General features: G+C 37.2%; 1 protein-coding gene across 1 annotated transcript in view; it reads left to right on the top strand.

Moving 5' to 3' along the window:
- PI15 (peptidase inhibitor 15) overlaps positions 1-10979 on the top strand; it is a 33447-nt gene that overhangs the window by 20063 nt on the left and 2405 nt on the right. The window contains exons 3-5 of the mRNA XM_006159929.2: positions 5854-5972; positions 8770-8902; positions 9066-9181. Of these exons, the coding sequence (XP_006159991.1) occupies positions 5854-5972; positions 8770-8902; positions 9066-9181 (368 nt within the window). The remainder of the gene's footprint in view (positions 1-5853; positions 5973-8769; positions 8903-9065; positions 9182-10979) is intronic.

Below are 10979 nucleotides of genomic sequence, written 5' to 3'. Positions count from 1 at the left end.
TTTTTTTTTTTTTGGAGAGGTTTTTTCACTATAGGGCGCAGACAGAGAGAGACATAGAGACAGAAAGCGAGAAATCACCCCCCCAGGGGGGATGGTCACGCCGCAATCCCTTCTCCTCCATTCTCCTCTTGGGATCTGGGGCACGCACGCACACGCGCCTGGCGTGAGTTTTAAGCCACCGGGTCTGGGACGTGAACCGCGGTTGACTACGTGGGAGTCCAGCGACATAGCCATTACGCTAACTGCTGGTTCTCTCATGATGTTATTTTTTGCATGGTGTAATTTCCTCCTATTATGTTGTAGACTTCTTTTTACAGGCTCTGTTTTCGTTTTGGAGTTTCTTCACCTAAATTGATCCACAATTTATACATTATTCATCATTGCATTGAGAAGGGTATGTACTGATCTACTGTTCTTCTCCTTCCAGTAAGAGTGGAGTGATTTGTTTATTCACTGTTCTCCAACTCCCTAAACTTACTGGATTTCTGGGTGGTGTAAGCGTATATTACTGACTGTGTGATCCAGCACAATGAGGTAGGGGAAGGAACTAGGGCCAGAGTCAAACTCAGCAGGAGAATTTCACCACAAGATAACTTTCCTCATTTGTTCTTTTGTTCTTTGCTTCAGGTACATTGTATCTTACGTACTTTTATTACTTGTATGTGAGTGGAGAGGGGCAGGAGGGGGCAGAATTCCAACACTGAAACAAATTTGTTGGTTTATTCAAGGGGACTCTTGTATCAGGTTGAGACCACCATGTCAGTTGAGAAATTTTCATCAGAGAGACACGTGCATTTGCCCTCTAAGAAGGGAGAGCTTCCTTCAAATGATCTTGATCTGCAGTATCCAAATAGAATGAAATAGAGTAATTCCTGTTAGGGCCCAGCCCAATGTCAAAGTTGGGGTGTTGAGAGAATCATTTAGCTTGTCTCATATTCACAAAGGGACTCAATTCAGAATTTAGACATTATCCTCAAATGAATTCTTAACTCAAACCATAGAATCGGATAGGCCTGATGGAAAATGTTTCATGAAGCTTAATTTAGTAAAACAAAAAAATGGCCATTTTGATATTTCTAATTTGGTATTATTTAAAAATATATTAGAAGGTTTAAATAAAATGAAAGTTACACAGAGTTCCCTCAGCTTCTGAGAGGGTCTCATCACAGTCTTTTTATTGTCTGCCTACATCTCCAGTCCTTTTTCCGTTAAGCTAGATAGTATTAGTGGGTTTCTGCCGAGATTTTTTCTGTTCGTAAGGATATCGCAGAACTTCCTCAGGTTGGTGATATTCTTTAATATGATCCTATCAGTATCATGTTTTACAAAATTTCTTTTAAAGTTATGTTATCCTCATTATTTGTATAGGTTTTACTCAATTTTTGTTTTCCAACTTCTGTTGATAGTGGGAAAGGCAACAATTAAGGACCTGTTCTCATGCTACCATTGTGCCAAAAATCTGCTAGAAGACAGGGGAAAGCAATTTTATAAAAATAGAAATGAGAAGTAGAATTTGGCAGATATCAAACTAAAACCACCCCAAAGAGCAAACTTTGTCAGGTGATACACATACTTGCCTAGGCTTTAGACACATTAATGATTGGTGGTTAAAACCCTTGTCAAAAGCTACTAAAAAAATAAAAATAAAAAACTCGAAAGTTTGGGTAATACAGCCTTAGTAAAGGAGTTGTTTGTCCCACATTAGCCTCATGTGTAGTGATAACTTGAGTCACAGAATCAGATTTAGCCTGATGGAAAATGTTTGATGCAGGACATTTGCTAACTGGGGATGAATTATGGCATATAATTGCAACTACACTGAAGTATGTGAAAAAAAGTATGTGAAAATTGAATTCCCTAAGATAGCACTTTTAAAATCTGGGGTTGGCCTCATGTAACCAGATTTCACATGCTTGACTGCAGTTTGAATCTCTGCCTCAGAAACTTGAAAAACATGCTAGATGTGAGTACATGGGTGCCCCAGATTCTAACAGGATAGAGAAATGGTAAAGAGAAGGAAACATGACCACATCTCATTGAGGGGTACTGTCTCCCTTTCTGTTTCTCTGTCTCAGGCAAGCTTCTGGCAATATTAAAGAAAAAAGAAAAGAAAAACAAAAATCCAGCTTTAGAGCTTCTTGACCCAGTGTATAGATTAGCAAACATAAGGTAATTTCAGAATTAAACAATTCATTACTAAAAGAATAAGTGATGAGCATGAAATAAAGAAAAAGATGATTACTCAGCCCCTGGCATGAATTTCACAAGATTGTCATGTCCGACTAAAATTTTTCTGTTATATTGGGATAAGAATGATAGCTCATTGTTATGTTTAATTGTCATATCTACCTTATAAAATAACACTATTATTCTCATTTTTATAGATAAGGAAGTAAGTTGAACTAGGTTAAGTGACTTGTACAAAGTCACACAGCATCAAAATTTGAACACAGTTCTGAAATTCCAGAGTGTGCTCTTAACCACTATGCTATACTGCTTTCCCCTATATCTGTTAAACTATACTATAAACTGTATTAATCTATCAGAGATTTTTAAAAATGTTTTTGCTATAGGGTACATGTACTCAACAGAGAGAGATGGAGAAAGAGAGAAATCCCCTCCCATGGGGGGGGGGGGTTACCATGCTGCAATCCCTCTTCCATTTTCTTGTTGGGATTTTGAGCATGAACACACACACACACACACACACACACACACATTTAATCACTGTATATCTTTGCAATATAAAAAATGGGCCCAGCTGCTAAGTCAGGGACTTGAACCATCAAGCTGGCTCTGTGGGATCTAGCCACTTTAGTCACCATACCTTTGCTGACCCTATGGTTACTTTTAAATGGTACATATTTAAGGAAATCAACATATTTTGATTGATAAAGTGATGTAAGAGGGAAAGAAATGTCTTGAATATTTTAAATTGTTTTGAAAAGAATCTAGGTTTTCTGTCTCTCTGGTATGGAAAGGGCCAGAATAAAGTTAATCACAGACCAATAACACATGGATCTCCCTGGCTCTGATGCTGGGGTTACGTAAGTATATTTAAATCCTGAGACATTGAAGATGAAAGAGACCCTAGAGATGATCTCATCCAGGCTCCTCCTTTTACAGATAAATTAACAGGGAGATAAAGATGACCATTGATAGGGCTTCAGTCACAGGTGATTTTAGCGATAGAACTGGGATTAGAACACAGATCCCTGATTTTCAATTTAGAACTTCTTGTGCCATAGTGTGTTCTGATATTTTAGAACAAAATTAGAGGAAATTATTTTTAGCAGCTATGGCTCTGAGTGTACACTGTTGTTCAGTATGTAAATAATGTCTACATCTATTTTTCTCAGATAATTCTAATTAGTTAAGAGTCTTTCAGAGTACATAATTGGTTGATATTCTCCATCTGAAATTGCTTTGTGAATGAATTATGCTGTATTTTATTTTGGTGAAATATAATTAATAGTTCATAAATCCATATTTCATTACTATTTTGTCAGAAGAATAAAAAGTAGATACATCAATTATCAGCCAAACAATATGTTTTTTTAAAGTTTATTTCAGGGAACCAGCAGTTAGCATAATGGCTATGTCACTGGACTCCCACGTAGTCGACCGCGGTGTGCGTCCTGGACCCGTTGGCTTAAAACTCATGCCGGGCGCGTGTGCGTGCGTGCCCAAGATCCTGAGAGGAGAATGGAGAAGGGATTGCGGCGTGACCATCCCCCCTGGGGGGTGATTTTTCACTTTCTGTCTCTATGTCTCTCTCTGTCTGTCTGGCAAGCGCACGCGCCCTATAGCGAAAATCTCTCCAAAAAAAAAAAAAAAAAGTTTATTTCAGTTCTAGTATACTAAGATTTCATCTGAATTTTGAAAATGGGTACATTTTATGCAATTCTGGATCATTTTATGTAAAACAACTGTTTTTTCCCCCTATAATTTAAGCCAATTTCTGTGTAACTAACAGATCTTTTGAGGGTAGCTACCACGGCTTCTTGGGATAAAACCATCTTTTGAAGAGTTCATCTATTTTTTTATTGTATTTTTTCCTTAGTGTATTTATTATATTTTTCTGAGAGAGAGAAGTATCACCAACAGGGTGTCCATGACACGATCCACCCCCAGCCTGAGCTAGCCTTAATCCCAAGCACACACACATGCACCTAGCCTGTCCAAGGTGGCTCTGCGATGCGATCCTGGGACTTTCACATGCCGGTTCAGTTGCATTACCACTGCACTATCTGGCCTTCTCATTTTATTTTAAAGTCATTAAATTAAATTTCTTTCACTTAAATGCATTGTTATATGAAATAAACCTATGTAATTCATTATCTTTGGGGAAAACAAATCCTTTTCAGTGTTATGGTCACAGAAGCCCAGGAATTCTCTTGCCATTACATTAGAGTTCATGGCTGTTAACTCCAGCTTAGTCGGACAGCACTTGATGGAAGAGAAAGTCACCAAAAGAATGATAAATGAAGGGACCGTGAAGAGTAGTCAAGCAAAAACCTGTAGAAAGACTGTTTTAGAGATTCTCATATGAAGCGCCATGTAAATTTGAGTAATTATAAAACTGTCACTTCCTTCTTCATGAAAAATATTTTACTAACCACTGTCATCACAATTTGAATACTGTATCTTTTTGAACGGAATAACATATAAATAATATAAGTAATTTAGGAAATAATGTCATAAAATTTACCTACACAACTCAACTTAAAAGTCTTTCTTTTTGGTATAGTTGTTTCTAGTTCATACCAACCAAACATGTAAATTCTTCCATCATAATTAGTGCTACTAAAGAGTTGAATGGTGTAAGATACAAAGACTTCAGTAGATTTATAATACTATAATATAGTTTAACCTTTAAAAGTTGTAATATAATAGTAGGACTTACTATTTTTTATAAATCAATTTGAATAAATTCGATATATCATTCATTTATTCAAATATATTAATTACTGGGCCAACAGGTGGCAGGGATGTTGAGGCAGTTGGATTCCACTTGGCTAACTGCATTGACTCAGTGTCTTGAAAACAGGTGGGATAGTGGTTAAGCCTCTGGACTCCCACATGATCAACTGCAGTTTGAGTATGAGACTTAACAACTTGAAACTCAGGGTGAGCACATGTGCATTCACGCCCAAAATTCAGAGAATAGAATAGAGGAGAAGGGACTGTGGCATGGCCATCTCCCCTGGGGGATGATTTCTAGCTTTCTGTCTTCCTGTCTCTCTCTGTCTCCCCAGTAAGTACATAAGTGCATGTGCCCTATAGCAAAAATCTCTCATAAAAAAAATGAAAAAGACAAATATGCCAAATGTGTGTGTGCCCAAAATCCTGAGAGAATGAAGGAGAAGAAGGAGAAGGAATTGAGGTATGGGGGTGATATCTCACTTTCTCTCTGTCTGGCAAGCACATGCACCCTTTAGTAAAACTTAATATAAAAATACTAATGGAAGTGATTATTTCTTCTGCTGTGAAGATGTCCTCTAGAAAAATCCATTGACTTTACTGGATTCAAATTTGACTAGTCAGTATAATTATAATTATGCTCCCATCATAACTAGATGTGGTATTTTGTTAACCTGCCCTTTACTAAAACTGATGTCTGGATGTTGGATCTAGATGATATTGTAAAGACAAAAAATATTTTTGGAGTAAAATCATATGCATTATAGAACTTTGAATAATTAAGATCTGAATTCGCTTTCTTTTAGTTAAAATAGTCTCAGGAACCAGAATTGGAAGAATTCTAGGAAATAGAAACAATATTCCTTTCCTTGTGCTTTTTGTTTGTTACTAGAGAACCTGATAAAGCTAAAGGCTTTTTTACCTCTACAGGTTTGGGATGAAAATCTTGCAAAATCTGCAGAGGCTTGGGCAGCTACTTGCATTTGGGACCATGGACCTTCTTACTTATTGAGATTTTTGGGCCAAAATCTGTCTGTAAGAACTGGAAGGTAAGTAGTTTCTCATGTGCTATTTATCCATGTGACTTTATTAATTATAGAGTTCAAAGGGGAGTGACATTGATTTCATAAAACAGCCACAAAGACTTATTGAGCGGTCACTATGTATCAGGCATAGATACTTGGCCTGTCAATGTTTTCAATGTCTTCAAGAAATATTTGCTTAGTCAAAAGAGCTTAATAAGACCAGTTTCCCCTTTCAGCCATAGAATAGCTCTCCTTCACCTGCATTTTCTTTTTGTAATTCAATGAAACATTTTATTAAATTGGTAAAATACAATTTTAAATAGTCTTTAGACGTTAAGGGACCAGCAGTTAGTGTAATGGCTATGTCGCTGGATTCCCATGTAGTCGACCGTCGTTCCAGTCCCGGATCGGGTGACTTAAATTCATGCCAGGCGCATGTGCATGCGTGCCCAAGATCCCGAGAGGAGAATGGAGGAGAAGGGATTGTGGCGTGGCCATTCCCCCCTGGGTGATAATTTCTTGCTTTCTGTCTCTCTGTCTCTCTTTGTCTTTCTGGCGAGTGCAAGCACTCTATAGCAAAAACCTCTAACAAAAAAAATTAAAAATTATACTGTTCTATGAATAATGGTTACTTATTTTTAAAAGTACCACATTAAACTTTACACTTTTTTTTGCATTGTAAATACAAATAATTTTATGTGGAAAGTATACAAAAATTAGTATGCATAAAATTTTTCTAATATTGTCAGTAATATTTACCAAATGAAAAAATTGTATACAAATCAATTGTTGTAGAAGAACACACAGTATTTTGTAGTCGTTGACCAATGATACATGTGGTCACATCTGAGATTGGCATTTCTCAAAGTAGTCACCTTTTAGATTTACCCTGGAAGATTTTTTTACTGTTTACTTCTCTGAGCTCTGTCCTGTATCTTCTGATTGTGCAGAGTAAGGCAAGTACTATAGGTAGAGCTGTAATACTTTGCCATTATTCATTTTTTTAAAAGAATTATTGGAGCCAGTGTGTGGCATGGTGGTTAAGGCACAGGACACTCCCACATGGCTGAACACAGTTCAAGTCCTGAACCTGGTGGCTTTCTTTTTCTCTCTCTCTTTCTGTGTGTCTCTCTCTGATCAAATTAAAATAAATGAATGAATAAATAAAATTAAAATAAGTAATTCTTTGAAAAACAAAATAAAAAATATTTATTTAATTTTATTAATTTCTTATGATTTTTGTAATTTGACCAGGAAGACAGAGAGGTGGGGAAAGGGAGAAAGCAAGCTTCTAGGTCTGGGACTCGAACCATGGTGAACCATGTGGGAGTCATGTCCTTTCCCCCACGCCACCTGCTGGCCTCACTTCACCCATACTTAAAACATTGGTTTGTGTGTTCCAAAGTAGCCAAGAAAAATATCTTCTAAACTATACAAGAAATTATGCTTTTTGATAAGTTTGCAAGTGATAAACATGAAAGAACTTGATACCTAAGAAGAAGCAAAAGTCTCCTGACATGACAGATCTTAGGGAGAACTGGGTATGTGGTACATCCCTCTCTTCCACCTTGGGAAAAATCCTGAGACTGAGGCATAAGCCATTTTTCTGTGTATGTGTCTGAAACTTTCTCATAGTTGCACATACACGCATTTAAAAATCAATCAATAACAAAATAAATGTATTTACATATATGTATATATACAAACACAGAGATATACAAGTATGCACAGCCACAGGAAAAACTATTGCTATTAATTGAATATCTTTTCTATCACTGTGGAATATTATTTTTATTTTTATTTTTTTTTAGAGAGAATTTTGCTATAGAGCAAATACACTTGTTGGAGAAAGAGAGAGACAGAGGAACAGATAGATAGAAAGCAAGAAATCACCCCCCCCCAAGGGTGATGGCCATACCTCAATCCCTTGTCCTCTACTGTTTCCTTGGAATTTTGGGCATGCACGCACAGGTGCCAGCATGAATTTTAAGCTGCTGGGCTTGGGACTTGAACTGTGGTCGACTATGTGGGGGTCCAGCAACATAACTTTTATGCCATCTGCTGGTCCCTCACTGTGGAATATTATTACCCAACATTCCAAAGACCTATCCTCTTCCATAGAAAGAAGGAAAATAAGGTGTGCTATTTCTAAAATTAGGGTGATTCATATTTAAAGGGAAAAATGCTCCAAATCCTAGAATTATGATTATTTTTAAATTTCTAATTCTAGATTGTTTATGAAATTCTGCTGAAGAGAATTTTTTTTTTGAAGTTTTTGCTACAGGGTGTGTATGCTCGCCAGAAAGACAGAGAGAGACAGAGAAGCAGAAAGTGAGAAATCACCCCCCAGGGGGGATGGCCACGCCACAATCCTTTCTCCTCTATTCTCCTCTCAGTATCTTGGACACACATGCAAATGTGCCCTGTGCGAGTTTAAGCCACTGGGTACGGGACTAGAACCGTAGTCGACTACATGGGAGTCCAGTGACATAGCCATTATGTTAATTGCTGACCCCTGAAGGGAATTTTTCATGAGGCTTAAATGAGATATTGATGGTTCTCAAAATACTTACATTTTCTGTTTTTGAAATGACCAGACACATTCTTAGACAAATACAGGCTCATAAGCTCATTTTCATGCTTAGCCCTACTTGTAGAAATGGAGATCTTCTACGTGCAAAGGTAATTGTGAGTGTTGTCTATACTATTGTATCTTCATCAATAATCTGCCAAAGGAGCAATTAATTTACAACGTAACATGAGCACACTATGTATTACCTCTGCTGTACTCTCAATTCTTTTTTATTTTTCTGATATTTAGGTACCGCTCTATTCTCCAGTTGGTCAAGCCATGGTATGATGAAGTGAAAGATTATGCCTTCCCATATCCCCAGGACTGCAACCCCAGATGTCCTATGAGATGTTTTGGTCCCATGTGTACACATTATACACAGGTTACTTCAACTACCTTGTTATTATTTTATTTTATTTATTTATTTTTTTAAATTTTTTTCATATTTTTCCTTGTTATTTTTTGACCTATGACTTATTTTCTTACTATTCTGGTGAACGCATGTCTTCTGACTTCAGTAACGGTCCATTGATTTATTTTCACAGATGGTTTGGGCCACTTCTAACCGGATTGGATGTGCAATTCATACCTGCCAAAACATGAACGTTTGGGGATCTGTGTGGCGACGTGCAGTTTACTTGGTATGCAACTATGCCCCAAAGTAAGTAGCAGCTCTGATTCTATTTTGTGGGCATCCGCCCCAGGACTTGGGTCTGCTGAGTCATGATCAGAGGGCGGCTGGTGAGGATGCAAAAGAGGACGAGAAAGAGAAAGCCCTCCATCTTGCCAGGACCAGGGAATTAGAAAGAATGAGACAAAGGGAGAGAGTAGAAATGGACACAGGCAGCCTGAGCCTGGGTAGCCCAAGCAACTTTGTCCCGCCCAGATGAACTGGATGTCTTTATTTATAGTACAAGGAGACATAACACATGTATGTTTCAGGACACTTCATGGATTGGTTGCCAGGTTATAGACAATAAGAAGCAATTAACAAAGCTATGAGGGCTTAAGTCACACCAGGCCAGGTGCATCCCTTGGTGGTAATCCCATCAAGAGAAAATCTTATCTTCTTTTCTAATGCAGAGAACTAGCTGTTAGGTGTGGGGAAGGAGCTAAAAAAACTTCTCTATAAGGAGTGTACCACCACACCCAGAGAAGTCTAAAGAACCTTTCAGATGCAGAGCAGGGATTGGATTTTACTGATTGGGGTCAAGATGTTTCTTGAAGTCCATCAGATGTGTCTGTTGGACCGCCCCTAGTAATTTCCATCCTTACTCTGTCTGCAGCCAAGGTCAGGGAAAGACAAGTTACAAGGTTCTACCCAACCCCAAAACAGCAGGTGGTGTTTGCTTAGAGCACGTTCCCACACCTCAGATTCTCTCAAATGTGTCCCCACACTATTTCCTGGATCCTTTAAAGGTGAGACACCATAGACATTTTTGACAGATGATTAATATAAGGAAAATTTAGCTACAGTGGCCTCTAATGCTCAAATGTACTATTATTCCCATTTTCAGAAAAATTATTAGCTTAAAGTTTTCTTTTCACAATGACAGGGATTCTAGGCTAAAATTGTTGGCAAAACAATCCAATCTGAGGCATTAGAACTCACTAAATTCTTACTATCTTTCTTTAGTCATGGTTTGTAGGCTTTTAATAGCTCTCTAAAAAGCATCAGGAAAGAATATTTGGGGAATTGATCAATATCACAATATTTTCATCTTTCAGTCCTAGAATGGTGACTTACCTTTTTCATGAATTAAGCAAAATATTAGAGGGAAAAAAAAAAAAAACCTCTCCTTCCTTTTCTTATTTTTAGAACTAAATATCTAATCAATAATCTCATAGTGTAGGATATATAAAATGTATTCTGGAAACTTCCAAAATGATAAAGATTAAAAGCGACTGTTTACAAACATTCTTTTTATAATATAAGGATAAATAAACACTTAACATTTGATAAAATGCCTTCTTATAACAACTCTTCAGATGATAAAAATGTTCCAATATTTATATACAATCCTGGTCCCATTTGGAATAAATACCAAGATGTGCAAAGAATTTATGACACTCTTGGTGTCTTCCAAAGTCCCAAACAATGATTTTCTCCAACTATCCCAGCATGGGGAGGAAATGAAACATTTCACAAATAACTGCATTGCTCATTTATATGGTAGCTGGCGAGAGGCAGTGTTTGTGCAAAGTTAGAACGTAGTGATTTTTCTGATAGTCTCCTCCACAAAATTATTAGAAGAGGGAAGTTTTGAAAGTAGAACTGCATTTTTCACTATCTTCAGTTTCACATCTTGTATTTTTCTATACATTTACCTCTTTTCCCTGACATAAATAGGTCCTGTAGTGTCCAAATGGTCAAAAAGATTTTTGTTGCATTCATTTAGCTATTCTATACTGAGCTAATGTATACAACTTTTATTACTGACGATATATATATATATATA

Source organism: Tupaia chinensis, unplaced genomic scaffold (genome assembly GCF_000334495.1).
Source record: "Tupaia chinensis unplaced genomic scaffold, TupChi_1.0 Scaffold000667_1, whole genome shotgun sequence".
NCBI classification, from domain to species: Eukaryota; Metazoa; Chordata; class Mammalia; order Scandentia; family Tupaiidae; genus Tupaia; species Tupaia belangeri.
The sequence above is the reverse complement of the archived record's forward strand: the minus strand, read 5'-3'. Positions and strand labels throughout refer to the sequence as shown.